Below are 22,202 nucleotides of genomic sequence, written 5' to 3' on the forward strand. Positions count from 1 at the left end.
CGCTGCTGGCTGACAGCAGACCTGTGGGGCTTTGTGACAAACTAGCCGCTCTGGGTTTGAGTAGCCGACTCATCAACTCGCATCTCACATTTCAGTTTTAACTGGGCCCTTTTACCCGACCTTCCAGGCTGGGAGTCTGCTGGGAAGGGCAAGGCTTTCCTGTCATTCCCATTACGAAAGCATAATATTGTATTTGCATGACACTTGTTATTACTTTATAAATAGGTCTTCCTTGCCTCACTGCAAACCTTATTAGGAAGAGACCACATCTGTTGCTCACTATTACCAGTACTTAGCAGAATGTCTGGCACATAGTAGATGCTCAGCACGCACAGAAAGAAAGGGAAGGAGTGGGGGAGAAGACCTAAACTCAGTGTTATGGGCTGAATTGTGTACTCCCAAAATTCATATGTTGAGTTCCTAACCCCTAATATCTTAGAATGTGACTGTATTTGGAGATAGGGTCTTTAAAGAGATAATTAAGTTGAAATAAGGTCATTACTGTGAGCCCTAACCCAATGCGACTGGTGTTCTTATAAAAAGAGGCGATTAGGACTCAGGAACAGAGTGGGCACTCCACATGAACAAGAAAGTGGTTACCTACAAGCCAACGAGGGGCCCCAGGAGAAATCAACACTGCCGACAACTTAATCTCAGACTTCTAGCTTCCAGAACTGTGAGAAAATAAATTTTTGCTGTTTAAGCCACCCAGTCTGTAGTACTTTATTATGGTAGTCCCAGGAAACTAAGACAGCTGACTATGCAGGACGAAGAGCTTCACTTTTAAGTAGGCTTATTTTAAATAAATCACCTTCCTGCAGCCATTTGGGTTTCAACATTATCGCTCTAGGGAAATGGACACACCTAAGTGACAGAGAAATAAAGTACAATCATTGAACACAGAGGTTCTCTACTAGGGACATTTGAGGGTGTCTGGAGATATTTCTGGTTGTTACAACTGGGTACGGAGGGCAATGCTGCTGGCATCTAGTAGGCAGAGGCCAGGGATGCTGCTAAACATCCTTCAATGCACAGTAAGGACCCCCATCCCCCAAAAGCATTATCCAGTCCAAAACATTAATAGAGCTGAGGATGAGTAACCAATGATAGATGCACTTCTTAAGTGAAACTGAAAGATTATAGGGACTTAAAGTTCTGGGTTTCTCTTTCCATTTGCAATATTTTTCAATTCACACAATCGAGGATGAAACGATGTCTAAGAAATGTATTTAAATTTTGCTTCAAGGCCAAATGATTATGAACTTGGGCTTTAGAGTCAGAGAGACCTGGGTTCAAGTTCAGCTCTACAGCAACATATTACTCTATGACCTTGGACAAGTTACTTACCCTATTTATAAGTCTCAGTTTTATCATCTATAAATTGGGTGTAGGAATAGTTACCATATTGGTTTGTTGCGGGAATTAATTGATATAGTGGATTCAGTGTTTAGCAATTGTGCTTAACACATGGTAAGTAATCAGTTAGACTCTCAGTGTCTGGAAGTTCAATATAAAACTCCAAAGGAGAAAAAAAAATCAGGCTTCATTTGTCTATTATAGGATGGTTCCCCACATCTGACTGATGATCAGAATCCCTTGGAAGGAGGTGAGTCATGGAGACATCTGGGGGAAATGTGTACTAGGCAGAGGGAACAGCAAAGACAAAGCCCTATGGGGGCATGCTTGGCATCTTCAAGAAACAGCCAGAAGGTCAGTATGACTAGAATGCAGTGAGCCAGGGGGAATTTGGGGAGATGAGATCGGCGAGGTAAAGAGACCAGATCACTTGTTATTATCATTAGTAGATTCTGAACAAATCATTTTAGCTTTTGTCTTAAGAATAGACTGCAAAGGGGCAAGAAACAGAAGGGAAGAAATAGACACCATGCAGGAGGCTACTGTAATAGTCCAAGCAAAAGACAATGGTGGCTTGGACCGGGGTACAAGATTTCTTTGTGGGATGATGAGAATGTTCTAAAATTAGATTATGATAATGGTTGCGCAACTCTAAATATACTAAAAATCATTGAATTAATGTTTTTTCTTTAAATGGGTGAACCTCAAGGTATGTAAATTATCTCAATAAAGCTGTTTTAAAAAAGGAAATGGGAAAAATGGATCCGACCAAGGACAAATTAAAGAACTGACAAAGGGTACTGAGAGCTTACCTGAGATTTGAAAACACACATATACTTGCAGTGGAGTCGGTTTGCATAATTGTATGGTTTCTTCCAAGATATCAGTTATTGTTCAGTGGGTGCAGTATGAAGGCAAGGATATAGGGAAGTTTAGGGTGCCTCTGAGATAGAAATTCAGGTGATCAACTATAGGGCCACGAAGTTCAGTCTGGCAGCAAAGGAAATAATGGGGACTGGGGTGGGGGAAATCAAAGGGATAAAATCCAAATTCCTTAATATGACTTACTATGTCTGATGGTCTGCCCCCTGCCTATTTCTTGAGCCTCATGTCTTGCTTCTATTATGTCTTAAGTTCCATTCATACAGAACTTTTAATTTCTTGAGTGCTTCTAACTTTGACTCTGTAAGTTCTATTTTACCCTTCCTTCCCCTTTTAGGTCTCAGCATAATCATGGTTTACTTAGATCTGCCCTGATCCCTAGGCAGCTCTGCTATATATTCCTACAGCATCCTGCACTTCCTTTACCTACCTTTGCTAGACTGTGTCAATGCTATCAATTTAGGGTCCATTGACAACATTTAATATCTGGATCTGTAAAGCTACAGCAGAGTGACAACGGCTAATACTGCTACTCCATGTTGGCCTGTCTGAGAAGCCAGCTATTTCTCTAGATAACCATGGTAGGCCATCTAATGGACCCCAAAGATGTCCATGTCCTGGTCCCTGGAACCTGTGACTATGTTATTTTGCATGGCACCGGGAATGAAGGTTGCAGGTGCAACCTTGAGATGGAGAGATTATTCTGGATTACCTGAGTGGGCCAAATATAATCACATGAGGGTTTCAAAGTGGAAGAAGAGGAAGAAGAGAGGGGCCGGAGACATGCATGTGAAGAGGATTCCACCCACCATTGCTGGTTTTGAAAATGGAGGAAGGGGGCCATGAGGCAAGGAATGCAGGTGGCCTTTAGAAACTGGAAAAGGCAAGGAAACAATTTTCCCCTACAACCCTCAGAAAGGAATGCTGCCTGGCCGACACCTTGGTCTTAGCCCAGTGAGACCGTTATTGGACTTCTGATCTCCAGAACTGTAAAGATAATAAATATGCATTGTTTTAAGCCAGCAAGTCTGTGGTAATTTGTTACAACAGGGATAGAAAACAAATCGAGGAACATTCTTACGTTGCTCCCATATAATGCCAAGTAGACCTTGAAGCTGTTCCTCTTAACCTGAATACCGAAATTAATCCAAGTGGATAGCCCCTAAACCATCTGTTTTGGGCTGAATTTATCTCCCTCCAATTTCCTATATTGAAGCCCTAACCCCCAGGACCTTGGAGTTCAGGTCTTTAAAGAGGTAATTGAGTTAGAACAAGGCTGTTAGGCTGGGGCCCTAATGTAATATGACGTGTCCTTAAAAGAAGAGGAAGACACCAGGGCTGGGACGACCGCATGAAGAGGCAGCAAGGTGGCCATCCGCAAGTGAAGGCGAGAGGCCTGAGAAGAAACCAACTCTGCTGGCACCTTGATCTTGGACTTCCTGACTCTAGAACTGTGAGAAAATAAATTTCTGTTAAGCTACTGAGTCTGTGGTATTTTGTTGTGGTAGCACTAGCAAACTAAGACACCATCATAATAAAAAACTACTAAAAATGTCAACAGGGAAGGAAAGGGCTAACTGCAGGTCTAAAACCCATTCCCTCCCTACCAGGAATCATAGACCTCAAATTTCCTTTTAAACGTGCTAATGATATTTACGAGCAGAAAGGAAAGAAAAAGTCCTTATCTCTAAAATGCTTTTAGCAAGATACACTTGGTCTATAGAGATGGCTTATTGTAAAACCTGGATTTTATGGATTTATGAGGCATGGTTGGTTGGAGAACAGGAGCTCACCATTTCAATTTTGTAATTAATGAGGCATAAAAAGAGGATGTTGCAAACCCAAATGACTCCTTGTTTAAACAGCATGTCTACATAGTACATTGCTCAGAGAGAAACTTCTCCTTTAACTCAATCCAAAATGTACCATAATGACGGAGAAAAAGGTTATTTGGAGCTAAATCTGACAATCTTGGACTTCTCCAAGGAAAGATTCTCATCTTTGTCTGGTGATTACCCTGTATCCTTTGAATGATTTAATCAAGTTTGGTATTGGGTAAGATCTATGACTGATATGAGTCTGATTTGACAAACCTGAGGCTAACCAAAGCTTTGCATAGGAAAATTATTTTGTACGTCTCATTAATTCAGAATTACTGTTTTAAGCTCTATCAATCCAGTTTGATAAATTTATACTTTGGATAGACTAATTTGACAATATGAAGGATCATCATGTACTTGAAATAATGTGATAAAGGAACATACATGCATTTATTTGAAACTTTATTATATAAATTTTCATTTCTTTTAAAGATTACAAAACCTGTTCTGTGACAGGAATACAAGCAATATTGTTCCAGGATTATTCATGGATACATCTGAAAGAGCTTAGATTACACATTAATAGTATGATTTGAAAACTTCCAGATTAGACTCTTAAGTAAAACAATTTAAAGTATTCAGTGATATTTAATCCTTTACAAGCATTTCATAATTATGGCAGCAGTGCCAAGCATCTGATGCGATTGAACCACCAATAAAAGGTACAATACATATGAACTCATGATATGGTACCTTGGGCTTCTGGCATGCTTTACTAGAGAGAAACTAGTATAAAGTAAGATCATATATAATAGTAGAAAAATACTTGTGATTTTTTTTAAAAACTGTTTAAGTAGATGCCCACCCCATTCCCACCCATGGCCAAAAATGCAAAATAATTACATCCCTTAGGTGTATACCTTCTTAGGGTAAGAGTTAAGATAAACCTAACACATGTACATAATTTTAAGACTTAAAAACTCATCACCCATAATTATTAAGGATGCTAAGGAATGGCAATACCTTGAAGCTTTTGTAAAATAAAAAAAAAACACAAAGCTTTAGATGATAAACTACACTTAGAGAAACACAAACCAAAACCTTTATCCTTATGCCCTTGATTTGTATTTAAAAGTTCTACTTTAAATACTTGTTTCAAAAACTCAGTATACAGTTCATTCAGTACTATAGTGATAATAGGAGTAAAGATTTTCACTTCCATTAGATATTGATCTAATCTACTTAGAGGACTATTATAGCAACTCTCTTCTCACATGTTTACATATATTGTACTCAAATGGTATGTGCTCTAAAGAGGTTTTCTTGAGGTTTGCACCCCTGAACTCAGTCTCTAAATTTTCCTTTCCACTAATCTCTATTCAATGTCATATACTTTGCTAGTTGCTCTGGGAGAAGTCATTGACATTTAAACAGCTTATCATGCACTTCAAGGTTACATGGCAAAATGAGGAAAGTGCCTTAAGAGGTAGGAAGTAGGCTCTTATCCCAACCCTTGGTATGCCGTTATGAACAGTTAAAAGACTGGAATCAGAGTGGTAAATGTGAGACTGATAGTAATACAAGGCTTAAGAAAATTAAGTCAACTTAGTTACTAGAACTCTTTGAGAACACTCAGTCACATTGGAACCAGTTACAAGTCACTCAATCACACAGAATACAGCAGTGTCAAAAATACATAAAGCACACTGTAGATACAAATTCTTCTTGGCCGTCCATATTTAGGCATTATCATTCTGTAGATTCTTCACTAGAAAAAGTGGTTAAGCATGGCTCTGCAGAATACCACAGTCCCAAGAAAGCGAATTTCATTCCTTCATTAATTGGTCTCCACCAGTGGTCACTTGGGGAGACCAGAAAAATGTAAGCGATCTGGAGGTGAAAAGAGGACTATTTTCATTTATTGAAATAAAAATACCGAGTTAAGTCAACTTATCTGCGAATTAAATAAGGCTCAAAGTATGCGTCCAGTTTGCTGGTCACATGGAGTTGGACCTTTCAGAGGGACAGAACTCTAGGACTAGATCGGAACCTCCTGGTTTAAGCACCAAGGGTCAGCCACGAAACCCACTGGATTTGTTTATCACAGAAAACAGACCTTTTCTGACCCTTTACATTCCTGAGATATCTGTCCTAATGCCTTCATAAATTTCAAATGCTCGATACTACCATAAGAGAGGATTTTCTCTATAAAACATAGTAAAGCAAGTGGAAAAATTTTAGGACATTTATAAAGGCCAGCAAGTAGAGACTATCAAAGCCATGTTGAGATGTGTCTTGTTGGCTTCCATGGTGATTAAGCCCATCTGTACCAAGGCCCCCAACTCTTCAATGCTTTTCTGCTCTCACCCCAGGCTGGACCTGCCCTAGCCCCTTGCCTACCCAAACCATTCTGCCTATTCATGAAGCCTTTGCACCCCCTCCCCCTTCACATCTTTCCTGGGCAGAGGGTGCAAGGCACAGCTACCAGGCCAGCCCTACCTCCCAGGATGTCCCCTGGCCCCAACAGCAACCACTTCTTAAAAATGGATGGGAAATGGTTGACCCAAACTTGCTCTTTGCAGCCCACCACATGTGAAATGTGGAATCTCTGCCCTAAACACACCACACCCTCTCCACTCACTCACTAAGTGACTTTTCCTACACATCAGCCTCACAGCATCTCGACTCTGTGCGTTGTCAAAAATACTACATTTTTGGACTTGTGGGAGATTGCTTGTGAATAAATGAATCCGTATCAAATCTATTCAAGTTAAGGGTGTATTGCATGTAGATGGAAGACATCTCTACAAATTAAAAGGAACGGAAATAATTTATATGAAAAATTAAAACAACAAAAAACTTACCTTAGTTTTAACATCATCACTTGAAAGGAAAGATACAAAACACATGGTAGTATAATCTTATTTTCCAGTATGTGATTGGCAATGTTAAATGTAATCTACCATTCTGGGGGTTGTTTTGGATTACAAGCTAAGAGGAGGTTTGTGAAAGTGACCTGATATTTAGTTTAGTTCCTTCTTTCACATTGAAATATCTTTAAGACTGAACTAAACCTCCTAGGAGCAGCCCTGGTAACCAGCAGCACTAACCGGAGAAGGGCCTCACTACCGCAACTATAGGGGCCAGGAGGAACTGAACTTGGAGAAATGAATGGAAAGGTTAGCCCGGCACAAACACTACATTTAGAGCACATTGTTGGCCAAGTTTGTCTGCTGTAAGTCAAAGGCAATAGGAACACCACAACCACAGGTAAAACGAATTATGCTCATGAACTGCTTTTTAGGCAGAAAGCCTTCAGTTTTCTGAACATATAACTTACTTTTCTCCAATAAAACTGGTAGCCGGACTAGGCAAAGAAGGCAATATCTTTGAAAGCAAAAAACTTGGCCTTCATATACCAGTAGAGGACTGCCCCAAGAAATATGTAGTTTTTGAACAACTCAGCTCCTGCCTGGGTGATAATAATATGAAGGGAAGGCAGCATGGTGCTATGAGGGGGGAAAAAAACTGAATGGTAAGTTAAGAATTCTAGTTTTTGCTTTGGGTCACAGGTTCTTCACATGCAATATGAGAAAGTTGGACTAGATGACTTATAAAAATTTACACATTTACTTCTGCTTCTAAAGACTATGATGGATGGTACACATGAGCAATTATGGGCTAGCATGTCAAAAATCTGAAAATATATGCCCAGAGTTACATTAACATCTTAAAAGCCACAAGAATTTGGAATGGCCGTGGTTTGAAACACTGAATAGACAGAGACACAGAGAGACAGAGAGAGACAGAGAGAGAGAGAGAGACAGACAGAGAGAGAGAGAGAGAGAGAGAGAGAGAGAGAGAGAGAGAGAGAGNAGAGAGAGAGAGAGAGAGAGAGAGAGAGAGGCGCTTTCTCTCCAGGCAATGGAAAGCAGCTTTTAATAGTTAGCATCCATATATTCAATAATTTAAAAAAACTTTCTCTATCTTCTGAAATCTCTCCTCTTATAAATTTTTTTATTCAGAAGATAAACTTACACTTGATTTCTATGCAGTAATCATTTTGTGCCACTTAGGCAAAAGGAATGTTACAGATTTTCCCTTTCTCTTTAAATGTAGGGGAGAAATTAAGAAATAACAAGTGGCTTCCAAGATAATTAGATAGATCACACTTTCTTGGCTCTGTACTCTCAGGGAAAGGTTTAGAGCTTCTGGCAAGACAAAAGATTTCCGATGTAAATGGCTTAGTATATGACTAAGAAAGATCTGTTTGGGCACATTCTTGATGAGGTAAGTTAAATCACTTTTTCCTTGCTCCTATGTTTTTCATATTACATATTGATGTATGCTAGGTAACGTGGCAAAGATACAGGTAATATTGGATACAGAAATGTCTTTAATCAAATAAAATTATGGAAGCTACCAAACTAGATGTAGATAATGACTACTGTAATCTAGGCAGACCCAGTGACCATTATGAAAAATGATCATTTCTGAAGTTAGAGGGAGCATTACATGGCTATAATCATCAGGAGGAATTCGGAAAACACTCAATGCTGAACATTCACTTAGCCTACCTTTGCTATGATTTCAGGTTAGAACAGGTATTGTTTGATCAAGAATGTTTTATTCCCTAGAACAAGAAAGTTTAAACCCAATTTCATATAGAGGCCTGTGGCTTTTATTACATTCAGGTTAGTGTTTAATATAGAGTATCGTAATGGGATAGAACTCATTATGATTTACCTTTTTTCCAAAAAAAAGCATACTTTTCTCACAGGTGTATACAGGTATCCTGTTGTTCATATGCTAAATTCTGCAATTTGATCATTCTAAACATGAAAAATATCCAATGGAACTTGAATGACCTGTTAACTACACTCTCCTTTGCCAATCTCTTCACCCTGACTCTGAAAGGCTGTTGATGTATATTGGCAAAATTCCAAATTATATGCCAATACTAAGTATGGATACTATTTAAGATTAAAAGTGCAAGAACTACTTCCTTACTTAAAGAAAAAGGAACCCTAGGGAGTTGCAAAGTATATGGACTAACTTCATAGGTGTACTCTTGATGTCATGCCATACACATATAACGTTCTTTACTATCACAGCTGTCTAGGTTAGTCTGACAGAGCACCTGACTTTAAGAAACAAACAAACGAACAAACCAGTGAAACAGACATGGGGAAAGATATGTACATTTTGGAAGGATTACATTCAACAGCTGTTCCACAATCTGGCCATTTTTAGGGCTGTCCAACAATACTGTTAATCCAGGTGAACTATTTAACCAGATTTAATAGTCAATTGATTAATAATAATAGATTCCAAGTTAAACAAGGCATGTATACATTAAAGAAAGCAGTACAGAAATGTACTGTATATGAACTGTTTACAAAAACATACAAAATGTTGGATGGCACAAGGAATACAGTGCTAATAGAAACGGATTAAGCTAAGTGCTTAACATAAACTGTCCATCCCTATCACTAACAAAGAATATTTAAGGGACATGAAGTATTTCCTATAAAAATAATGCTATATGGTGTAGAGTACTTTATTCAGTGTATTTTTAGGTGGTATTCATCTGTTCATTCTTCTTTTTATTGATTCAGTGAATATATCTTCGTCGTTTTCCATTTTCATTTCATCAAAGCTCCAGGAAAATCTAACTTGCTAACAATCATTAAAGCGAGAAGAGACGAAAGCGGGAGCAGCAGCAGGAGCAGCAGCATTATGGGTACCAGCTGGGACAGTGTGTGCTTGCAGGTGTCTCTCAGATATGTGCTACCTGTCGCCAGAACTTGTGCTATCAGCTTACATCATGGTACCAAACATATCACTGAGGTCACTTCACAGGGCTGTGGAGGTGATTTTTTTAATACCTCTCCGCTGAGCAAGAGTAGAGCGGCCTACTGGTTCCAAAACTGGTGACTGATTACGGTTTAAAGCAGAATATGTAGCTGCCATGGCACCCTGAAGACAGGAAAGGAAAGTCAAAACAAAAATGACAATGGGGAGTCACGCATGCAGAATATGAAGATTTATTTCCCCAGATAACTTCTTCATTAGCAAATTTAGGTAGATTGTATTAGGCTCCTAATGAAAATAACCGCACTCCTCAAATCCTCTGATTTAACTAACACTGAAGAGGCCAATGTGGGAGGTTGAAATTATGGGTGACAGAGAACAGGGATGGCCTTATAATGAGCAAGCCTCACTTTTCTCAGGACTATTCAACTTTTGTTTCTTTGCCATCTTTGACTATGAGAGGCAGCGGGCATGCTCTTTCGGAACTTGTGTTTTGCCCCTGGTGACAACCTTAAACTGCTTTGGGTTGTGTATAAGAAAGAAAAATATGGCGAGCCGAGAAGTTAGGAAATCCATAAGCTTATCTGATTGATAAATTCAGAAATTAAGAAGTCATTCGTAAACTAGATTTATGACGATAATCGGCATGGCTTGCCTTTTTCTTTCCTAAATCACCCACTGTGAGAGAAGCCCACAGGAGAACTGGATGCAGGCCGAGAGGGAGAGGAGAAGGTGTGGTAGCATGGAAAGGGCGCCTCAGTCTCTCCCGGGGGACACGTGGATATGGTCTGAATGAGCTGCTCACCTTGACCAGATGTGGTGCGTCCTGTCTGTTCAGTTGGTATTGTGGCAGTTGGTCCCAGTGGACTATCCAAGGGTGTCTGAGCACAAGGGCAGCAGTCAGTCTCTGATGAGGGTCCACATGAAGCATCTTTGACACCAGGTCCTGCAATGGGAAGAATAACACAAACTTAAACCTTTCTTCTTGTTTTCTATAGCACTTGACACTGCTGAACATTCTTCCTTACTATGACACTATTTTTTTCTGGCAGTAGGTAGATCTTTGGGCTCGAAGCAATTTGGTCAGCATGACAATTTGTTTAAAAAAAAAGCAAAAACCTAAGTCTCTGTTCTCTCCTGAGTGATAGTAATTTTGGTGCATTATAAAGGGTAAATTTACCACAGTTCACGTATCTTTAAATACTTTGGCTCTTTTTTCCCCTTAGATATTCTGAGGTTTCCACATTTTTGTAGGTTTACTTTTAACTAATTTTCAGCTACTTAAGACTTTTTGTGCTGCTGGTAATACTGAAAAGCAGAACTGTCTAATAACAGGAACTTAATTGGAGGGTTCTAAATGCCCCTCCCAAGATTACAGACTTTAATTTTTTTTCCTGCTTCAAAAGCAACTCATGGGCATTATGGGAAAATGAGAAATACAGAAAAGCAAAAGAACATGAATAACACCCAGAATCCCATTCTTCCCGAGACAAAGGCTTTCTATCTACCCAACTGCTCTCCTATACATGGACTATAGATCCATATAATTGTTACATAGTTTTATACCCTCCCAAATAACAGGATTGTGATTTCTAAAAGCCATGTACCACTTTTTAAATTTTCATTTAAAATATATCTACCAAATGTCCATTAAGGCCAGGCATTCTGCTAGGCATTGGGTACTTAGCAGTGAACAAGAGAGAAATGAACTGTGACCTGATGGAGCTTTCAGCCCCTTGAGGGAGAGGCTAAGATTACAAAGCAAAGCACATAGGAAGTTCTCTGATGGGGTGAATAAATAGGAGGGCAGCTGGAGAAACACACAGAGACCTGACCTGGACAGGGTAGGGTGGCTTTTGAAGTGACTTCTGTAGAGGAGTGTGAGACCTGAAGGATAAGCAGGAGCTGGATTGGAGAAGGGAAGGGGAAAAGAGCATTTCAGGGAGATAGAACCGAGTGTGTTTGGAGGAAAGCCCTCAGGTAGCAGAGAACATGTCAGTTAAGGAGCTGAAAGGAATGCAATGAGGCTGCAGCACAAATTGTCAAGGAGAACACGGCAGAAGATAAAGTAGAAGAGGTAAGAAAGGAACTTGACCGTGAAGGCCCTTATAAGCCATATTAGCACATTTGGACCTTTTCTGGGGGCAACAAATCATTTAAAGCAAAGGAGTGATGTGGTCAGGTTTGGACTTTAGAGAGATTACACTAAGTGTGGAGGAAAATGGATTGGAGCGGGTAAGCCTGGAGACTCCAATTTGAGGCTGGCAAGAGAAGATAGCTTCGAGGGGGTGGGTATAAAAGATGGAGAAACATGGATGGAATTGAGATACTTAAGAGAAAGAACCAACAGACCCTGGCAGTTACCTAGATATTGGGAACTGGGGAGATGTTATTCCAAGTACTCCTCTGCTATTAGATATTTTTTTAAAAAATATGGAACGCTTCACGAATTTGCGTGTCATCCTTGCGCAGGGGCCATGGTAATCTTCTCTGTATCGTTCCAATTTTAGTATATGTGCTGCTGAAGCGAGCACTGCTATTAGATATTTACAGTTTCTTACTTTTAGTTCTCATTAACAGCTAAGAACATGAACTGAACAGAATTAGAAATAAAAGTAAAACAATTAGGGACCGCCCCTTCCATATTCTGAATGTGGGCAACTGTGCTTCAAGTGAATAAAAGGCTGCAAAGCTGCTCAGGGGCACGACCAAGCTCTATTACAATTTTAATCAGATATGTATGTTAACCAGTGCACTTTTGGCCAAGTCACTTCGAACCACTACTCTTCAATGGCTTACTCCTTCTAAGTCTTCCTCTTTAAATAGTGGTGCTCCCTGAATTCCTTCCATTGCTCTTATCAGTCGGCTCTGATAAACTCACTCATGCTCAGGGCTTTAGCTACTATGGATGATGAAAACTCCTAACTTCAATGTCCGCCCCAGACTTGTGTACTAAGATCTACATCCATATAGCCAGTTGCCTAATGGACATACAGCTTGAATTATACATCACAGAAGCGTTCAAATTCATAATGTCCAAATCTGCAATCATCACTCCTCTCAAAATGACTTCTTTTGTATTCCACATCTTGGCGAAGAATGCCAGTACCCACTCATTTGCCCGAGGGGGACATGTGGACTGCACACTTGACATCTGCTTCTCCCTTGCTTCTTCTGTCCAATAAACCACTGAGTCTATTCTGCCTCCTAAATTTTTCTTCCATTTGGCTCATTTCCCACTACAACTGTTCTAGTTCAGATCCTCCTCTTTCACGACCCAAAATACTGCAAAACCTTACAAGTAATGCCCTATTAGATCAGCGAAGGCTGAGTGAAATAATGTAGGTAAAAGTGTTACCACAGTCGTTGGCATGTAAGTGCTCAGTCAGTGGTAGCTATGGTCCTGTTCTTCTCAAAGCCACACATGACACATATGGTCCATGTGACTGATGACATTCACATATGCAACTTGCTCTTGATAGAGCACCAGATTGATAGAGTCCTCTATCCCAATTTTGTGGGTATTCACTATATTACATGATGCTTGTAATCAAAAGTCTTAGCTGGACAAATTAGCAAAAGTTATTAGTAATAACATGGTATTTATAAGATAGGCTGTGAGTTGGATGCAATTTTTAAAAAAAAGATTTTATTGGGGAATCGGGGAAGGGGAACAGACAAGTCGCTGTCCTTTTGTTCCTCAGTCTAGTTGTGGAGGGCGTTGCTTCACTGGCCCATGTTGGTATTATCATTGCGCTCTTCCCGGCTGAGGCAGTTGCTCGCTGGCCATTGGACGGCTGCTCACGGCGGCTCACGGCAGCTCTCCCCAGCTGCCGGCTGCCCATGGTAGCTCACGGCAGCCCACTGCAGCCTACGCCATCGCCGGCGACTCTCGAAAGCCCAGCTCCAGGTTGAGCTGTTGTTCACCATCTTAGCTGTAGAGGGCGCAGGGTCACTGGCCCTCATGTGGGATCCGAACCGGGGCCCTGCTGCTCAGAGCTGGAGTCCCAAGCCAGCTGTTAACCAACGCGCCACTCGGACGGCCCTGAATGCAATTTTTGGGCTCTATTTGTATCTCCTCCTCACTTATGTTTCTCTTTCACGCAAAAAAGCATACTGGAATGCAAGTGAATAAGAACTTATAGAAATTAGATAAATAACCCCGACTTGCTTTAACTTATTAAAAAAGCAGGGAATGTGTAAGCTCTGATACTTTATTACAGTAACATTACTTGACATGCCTCCCAATTGATTATGACAAAGTTTGTGGCAGGCTCCATGGTTAAGAATTACTGCTCCACAGAAGTGAACTTGAAAAAGGAAAATCTGATTACTACAATGATCAATATTTTTCAACAGCTCCCCAATACCTAGAGTGAACCCCAAATCCTGAGAATGGTCTATAAAGCCTTTCATAATCTGGGCTCACTGGCTCCCGTCTCACGTGTACCCTGTACTCGTCCTATCAAACCATTTTAGCCCCCTGGAGGCATTCTGCCCTTCCTGTGGCATCATGAATATGAATAGCATGTGCTCCTCCCTCAGTCTGGGATGGACAACATCCTTCTGCTCCCCAAAGCCACCTGGCAAATCCCTTCATTGCTTCTGGAAAGCTTTCCCTGAAATCTTTCTGACCGAGCATCACCTGTGAACTTCTTTAGCACAGAAAACGTACCACTCACTGTAACAGCACACATAGCACTGTTAACACTATATTTTTGGCCATTTCCCAACTATATGGTAAGCTCCCTGAGATCAGGAATTCTATCTGAGTCACATCTTTTATCCCTGGAGCCTTCACTCATTAAGCGCATTATAGGTGCTCAGCACATGAATTAAAAAGGAAACAAGTACCCAGAAAAATGAATTATCTGGTTTAAGAAACTTCATTGTTAAGAAAAGGGAAAGACTAACATTTCATTTTAAGTGAAGTTATAAAACCGAATATTATCTCCACAGACATTATACTGGTTAGCTGAGGCTCCATCTCTGTCAAAAGTATCTATATAGGTACATTTCTGACATACCCTATTTATTTACGCAATCACATCAACTCAAGCTTCCACCTCTAAGAAAAATCAGCACTTTTACTAGTATCTATCTTCTTCATCTTCTTTATGTTCTCCTTATTTTGAAGTGGAAAACTTTGCTCTTCTTTTTAAAAGAGAATTTTCTATGAATAGGGTGAAACTAAAGTAGAGTTGGAAAGCAAGTCAGTGCTATTCAGGGGATGGCAGATCTTCCAGTGAGAAAGGCTTTTCAAATGAATTTCAAGCTGACACTATAAAACTATCCTACCTTTTATTGTGAAAAAGATAATACCCCTTTCTTTATAACATGGACCAAAAATAGGACATGGTATAGTTATTCTAGGGAACAAGGGCTTTGGAATCAGCTATTTAGTTTGAAGCTCCCACACATACCTGGTGTGTAACCATGGACAAGTTCACACTAAAATTCTGGGCTCTGATTTCCTTCTGTGAAATGGGGGTACTACCCTCTATTTTACAGGGTTAAGAGGATTAAATGGGATAATTTAGGTAAAGTGCAGCATGAGGCACATAGTAAACACACACATCATGAAGACTACCACCATTATTAATCATCATATTCCTCAGTAAGAAGTTCAGATGTACAGATAATAAAGTCAAACCAATGCCTTCTGGGAAAGAAACAAATTAATTGGTCCATTTTTTATTTCAAGTTATTTGGTAGTATCACTTCAAAATATTACTTTATAAACAAAAGTTTCTAACTTATTTATTCTCACCAAGGATTATGAAAAATTATTTTCTCAAAAACTTAACAACAGAAAGCCATATTTACCTTTGCGGTGTCTGAAACAGAATTCCAGTAACCACCACTGAGTGAGAATTTGCCGCTGCCTATGCGTGCCAATATTTCCTCCGGTGTATCATCAGGGCCATTTGCAAATGGAGTGTAACTAATTTATAATAAAATTAAAATGTTAATGAATAAAATTTCTTTTTAGGTTGGTAATCTTTATTTGCAGTGTCCAAAAGTACTCTGAGTAATTTAATTAATGTAATACTTTATTGAAATCATAAAGTGAAAAATATCAACAACATGAAGCTCCACAAAGCACCACATCAAGGTAGAAGTTATGAAACATTAATTAGGCTTAATACACAAATATATAAATATTTTAAGATATGACACACTGTAAGATAAAATACTTAAAATCATGTATGTTTATGACATAACGAGAGTACAAAAAAGGTATGGAAAAATCAATTTAAGACCTCAAGGCATAAATAAATAATACATTATAGAAAATTAGTAATGATATAGCTTAAGTGTGGTACACACACACACACACACACACACACACACACACACAGGATTGTATCAGAAAACATGAAAAGATAGTACAACACAGAGATTAAAAAAATAAACCTAGATAATACAAACAAAATATTGATGACTAAATGATTACAACATATGGTACACACTTACCCAGTGAGCATTGTATAGAGGAGGACACCAAGACTCCATATATCACAAGCAGCATCATAGCCTTGTCGTTTTAAAACCTAGAAAAAGTAAAAACTAGTATGAACACACTGCTGTTTATTTATAGCTTTAGATAGGCTGTGGGAACTGAATTATATCCCCTAAATCAATGCATAAGAAAAACCTCAAGAGAACATGATTAACAAACAAGGTAATATATTAATCCTATTCTAGAACTTTCTATGACTAACAATTCATATATATATATATATATATATATATATATGTTACATATATTATATATATATATATATATATATATATATATGTTACATATATGTAACATATATATAATGTATATATAGAACCAACAATTTATACACATTTTAAGAAAGGAAACAACTGTATTAAAATTACACTGATGGCAACCACTTTGAGCACCTCTTATAATTGCAGAAGTCAAACGTGACTTGTATTCATCTTTTGTTATCGATATACATTGAATATTACAATTTTAATAGTTTTTTCCTTTCTTAAAATGTGTATACATTTTTTGGCACCATGTGTATGTATATGTGCGTATATATAAATAAATTTTGGTATTGCAATTAACATTTATTGAGTGCTGCCATGGTACACAGAGGACTATAAAACAAATTGAAGGTAAGTTTCTTATTTCAATGAATTTCCATTTTGTATGGGGCTGCAGAAATGGTTACACAAAATGATATTTTTAAGAACACATATAACTTAGTACAAATGATATAGTGCAAAATTGTATATAATTTGATTCACTCAAGCATTTAAGAATCACCAACTATAATCAGGCATGAACTGTGACAAATACAAAACAACTCTGGTTTCCTTAAGAAAATCAGAATCTGGCAGGGGAAAGAAACATATATATATAGTTAACAATTCAACATGATAAGTATTATAACAAAATTATGTCTAAAGTGCTATGGGTATAAAGATGAGGAAGCAATTCATTCTTGATAGGAGAGAGACGGAAATCTAGGAGACAGCCTGTTTATATTGGGCCTAAAAGTAAGAATTCAGGAGGCAGGGGGAGGAGGTGGGAGGGCAGAGGACACCCAAAGGGCAGAGACAAGAAAGCAGAGCATGCTTAGTGACAGTTCTGTGTGGTCAGATCTCCAGGACGGTGATATGAGAGACTGAAGGGCTTTTATAAACATCTTGCTAAGGAATTTAGATTTTTTCCCTGTAGGCAAACAGATGTCACTGAAGTATTAAACAGGGACATAAAATAAGTAGATCTGTATACCAGAAAGATAATGCAAGGTATAGAGGAAATGCTGACAAGAAGAGAGACTGGAGACAAGGTCACCGGATGGCAGGCAATTTGTTGCAAACTAAATAAAAGACTCTGCAATCTGCACTAAGGCAGGATATGAAGAAGAACAGATATAAAAATAAAACAGAAAGTATTTTCTGAGATTGGATGTACTGGGTAAGGGGAAAGGGATCTCAAATACTTAGGAATCAGAATGGACAGGATTTGGCAATAGACTGGATGTAGAGATATGGTAGATATAGGGAGGATTTCAGCAGGACTTCAAAGTTTAAACTTGGATGACTAGGAGACAAAGAGTTAAAAAGGTCAAGTCTAAGGAGAGTTGGGCCATGGAAGACTTCCGGAAGAAGATGAATTTAGAGGCAGGTTTTGAAGCACAAAACAATCCAACGGGCCAAGGAATGGTTACATCATGATTTCAAAAAGCAGGAAGCACTAAGGAGGAAAATGAGATGGCGCGATTAAGTGACCATGCTTGGACCGATATGTGTCAGAGGCTGTGGATACGTGGACAAACAAGCAAAAAATCTGTCCCCCATCAGTTCTAGTACCACCGGGAGAAGAGATACAAATATTATATCTAAATATTATATCTAAAAAGTAACAAAATTTCAACACGTTTGGAAAATAAAGAGGGAAAATCCAACTGTATAATGCAGCTATCCTAAGACTGCCAAGTATTATCATTTGAAAAATCTAGCACATGGTAAAAGCACAGACTTTGCAGCAAGACTGCCTGGGCTGAAATCTAGGTTTGACTGCAGGCAAATGACGTAACTTCTCACTGTGTACCTGGTTTCCTGTAAAATGTGAATAAAAGTACTCAGCTCACATAGTTATAATGAGAATGAACTATTATATGTAAGTTACATGTTGTGAGGGTGAAATCAGTTAATACATGTGTCTGGCACATAAGCCCTATATCAGGGTTTACCATTATTTTCTATTATCTTGCTCATAGTTACATTTTTTTTACAGTGATAAAAAGGCAAGAAATCTTGCGGGCAAAACAGTGGATTTTTTTGGTGGGAACTGCAATTTCTTAAGAAAAAAAGCAACTTGACGAAAGCAATGCTTGAAAAGGACCTCAGGGCTGGCCGAGTGGCTCAGTTGGTTAAGAGCGCGCTCAAGAGTGTGAGCTCTGAGCAACAGCGTTTCGATGCCCGGCCTGAGCTGAGCTGTCACTGAGCTGCCAACAGGTGGCAGGACGGCTCAGCTAAAAAACAAAAAAAGGGCCGGCTGAGTGGTGCGTTGGTTAAGAACTGGCTTGGGATGCCAGAGGGCCCCGGTTCGGATCCCACATATGAGGGCCAGTGACGCTGCCCTCTACAGTGAAACAACATCCTCCACAACTAGACTGAAGAACAAAACGACAGCAACTTGTCTGTTCCCCTTCCCCCAATTCCCCAATAAAAATCTTAAAACAAAAAAACCCCCATAAAACAACAACAACAAAAAAAGAAAAGGACTTCAATAGCTTTGTAGCTCTCTTGTGGAATGCTCACAGAATGACCGGAGGGAGCAAGGTGTGCTTAGGCTGCGGCGAGGGAAGCAGGGGCTAGGATGGCAGCGCTGTGAACGCGAGAACCACCAACTGGTTTTAGGGGATAACAGAGATGGTAACTAGTTAGGTAGCTAAAGAAGAGACCTTGACATTTTAGCCTCAGAAATACAGAAAGATAGTGACAAAACCAGGAAATTAGAAGGGTATTCGGAAAGGCGGAGAATAAGCTAGTTTCCATTTAATTCCATGCACTTGCAAGCACAAAAGTATGAGTGATAAGAGACATATACAGATGTGTGATTGCGCAGAAAGACAGAAGTCAGGACAGGAAAAGGAGTACAGGTGGTAGTGGGCTGATGACAGTGTGAACTACCAAACAGAAGAAAAAGGGCTGACATTTTATTTTAATTATCTGTTCAGTCTTCAATTAAATAACTATTAACTATTCTATATTGAACACAGCAAATGAGGTTTTAAATATACTGAAATACTACAAGCAAACTGTTTCACAATTACCTCTGGTGCAACAAAATTTGCAGTGTAACAAGGAGTCATGAGGAGCCCGTTTTCTGCTCTCAGCTGTTTGGCAAAGCCAAAATCACAAATTCGAATAGACTCTGGATTGCCAGACTCATCCACATAAAGAATGTTGCTAGGTTTCAAGTCTCTGTGAACCACCTAATTGAAATACAAATTAAGGGGGTACATTAACAATACATTTCCATTATAGAAAATACTTTATTCACAAACTGTCAGAGCAATGCACTTAACAAGATAGTGAGTACTGACCTTTTAAATTACCCCACCATTATAAAATGCTGAATGCAAGTGTAACTCTCTAACACAGAACTGGGGCAAAGAGAGGAAGAAGAAAGAATAGTATTTACCTTACCCCTCTTCGACCAACTGAATAAGTGGTTTAAGGAGCAATGCAAATAACAATAATAGCGGTCTCCAAGTTATCAATTCATTAAACAATATTTATTGATTGCCTCTCATGTGCCAGGGTATTACATAAGGAGCTGCAGATACTAAGGTGAACAAGATCCATAAGATCCTTGTCTTTACATGCTAGGAGCTTACACGGTAGCGGGGAGAATAAACAGGGAAGAGATGCGGCAAGACTTGGGAGGTCAAGGAGGGTCTCTAGAGGAGGTTAGCATCTGATCTAAGACCTTTAGAACAGATCAAACAAGGCAGAACAGTGGGGGATGGTCATACTAAGCAGAAGGAACAGCCTGCACAATGGAGGTGCACAACAAACATGCTGATAGGCTCAGTGAAACAGGCCTGGGGTTTAGGAGGAAAAAGGAAAAAAATCCTGACTTTAACTATTACCTATTTGACATCCAAGGGACAATGTCACACACAAAAAGATACCGGTCCTTTAGAGTTGTGTATTACTTTCCCCCTTTAATCACCTGTGTGAATACTTCTTTTATCATAAGCCTCTCTGACACTCCTTATTAGACTTACATGTTTCTTCTATCATCAAATTCGGAGTCTATATCCTGATCAGTCACCTCAGTTTTAGTTCCTAACATCCAGAATGTGACTTCTCCAGGCCATTTAAAAAACTTACTACTGCTGAGGAACTGGTCAAGAACACAGAAGACCTAAATGACTGCAGTCATGAATTCTTCAGTAAGTACCGAGTTCTACTAATTTCTAGCTACAGTCCTCAGTGACTCTTGACCAGCAGAAGTCAAGATGCTCTTGAACTAAATCAACACAGTCCACCTGTTAGCTTCTAGGGGTGAAGACAAACAAAAGGAGAACAATGTATTGAAAATAAACTCCTTAATCTCTTTTGCTTTTTCTTGCTTCCCATTCCTCTTCACTCTTCTGCTGTTCTTTTTCTCCTTGCTGCCCCCCATTTTCTCTTTTGCTTCCTTTCCCTCCCAGACTTCTCTTCTTTTTAAAACATGATTTTTTTTTTTTGCCATTTACTAAAAAATCTGTATCAGGAAGAAATGAAGAGAGCATCCACCAGCGAGAAGCCAGGTGACTATTTGGCCTAATCCGTTTGAAGGATTTCCTTTTATAAGTGAATACAACCCATGATTCTCTGTTTTGCTTCTAAACTTGAAATGGGCCCAGTTCTCAAGAGCACCGAGTGGCCTAGCAAAAACGGCGCTATGTCTTCCAGGTCAGAAGATCTCACTCACTTTTTTTTGGGAAGCGTAAGAATTTAACATAAATAAGCTAGGATTTCAAATTAGCACTTCAAGCTTAATGGGAGAAGTTTACATAGAGGAAGAATAGTATGATAATTAAGCTAATAGTAGTTATTTTCCATTACATGCATAAAGTAACTTGTACTTTTGTAATTTTAGCTCAAACATTAAGAAAAAAGGTATTTGTGTGTGTGTGTGTGTGTGTGTGTGTGTGTATTTTTTATATAAAATATTGAAAAGACTTACCCCTTGTGCGTGAAGATATTCAACAGTTTTGGTTATAGTAAACAGGACAGCGCTGGCCTCTCGTTCAGAAAAAAATTTCTGTCTAAGAATTTTATCCAGCAATTCACCCCCTTTCATAAGTTCTGTTACTACATACACATATTTTCCATCATCATATACCTATAAAATTGAACACCAAAATGTGAAAAATTATTTAAAGCTTTATATGTGCTCAGAACAAAGTTTAGCATATTAAAGAGAAATTAAAACTCATTTTTATATTCAAGGAAAATTTTACTTACCACAACCAATGGAGGATATTAAACTTGCAAACGGTTTTATACACATAAGAATATTAAAATAAGAATTGATGAGACTGATCGTCAGAAAAATAACTTGTAATTTCATTTTGTGAAATTTAATTCATGGCAATCAAAGTAGGTATGGGCATGGTGTATGAAGGGGCACTGAACTTTTGCTCCTAGGGTTTGTTCCTCTTTTTTTTTTTTTAAAGATTTTTTTATTGGGGAATTGGAGGGATGGGAACAGTGCTGGGGAATTGGGGAAGGGGAACAGACAAGTTGCTGTCGTTTTGTTCTTCAATCTAGTTGTGGAGGATGTTGCTTCACTGGCCC

General features: G+C 39.0%; 1 protein-coding gene across 6 annotated transcripts in view; it reads right to left on the reverse strand.

Moving 5' to 3' along the window:
• Nucleotides 1-4,503: 4,503 nt before the first annotated feature.
• RPS6KA3 (ribosomal protein S6 kinase A3) overlaps nt 4,504-22,202 on the reverse strand; it is a 111,182-nt gene continuing 93,483 nt past the window's right edge. For 5 of the 6 annotated variants that reach the window (XM_019666972.1, XM_019666980.1, XM_019666956.1 and 2 more), the window contains 6 exons: nt 21,589-21,747; nt 19,682-19,843; nt 16,350-16,426; nt 15,699-15,816; nt 10,678-10,818; nt 4,504-10,037 (listed from right to left, as the gene is read on the reverse strand). In XM_019666972.1, the coding sequence (XP_019522517.1) occupies nt 9,915-10,037; nt 10,678-10,818; nt 15,699-15,816; nt 16,350-16,426; nt 19,682-19,843; nt 21,589-21,747 (780 nt within the window). In that variant the 3' untranslated portion in view covers nt 4,504-9,914. The remainder of the gene's footprint in view (nt 10,038-10,677; nt 10,819-15,698; nt 15,817-16,349; nt 16,427-19,681; nt 19,844-21,588; nt 21,748-22,202) is intronic. The other variant, XM_019666937.1, reaches the window with a different exon arrangement.

Source organism: Hipposideros armiger, unplaced genomic scaffold (assembly GCF_001890085.2).
Source record: "Hipposideros armiger isolate ML-2016 unplaced genomic scaffold, ASM189008v1 scaffold_13, whole genome shotgun sequence".
NCBI lineage: Eukaryota > Metazoa > Chordata > Mammalia > Chiroptera > Hipposideridae > Hipposideros > Hipposideros armiger.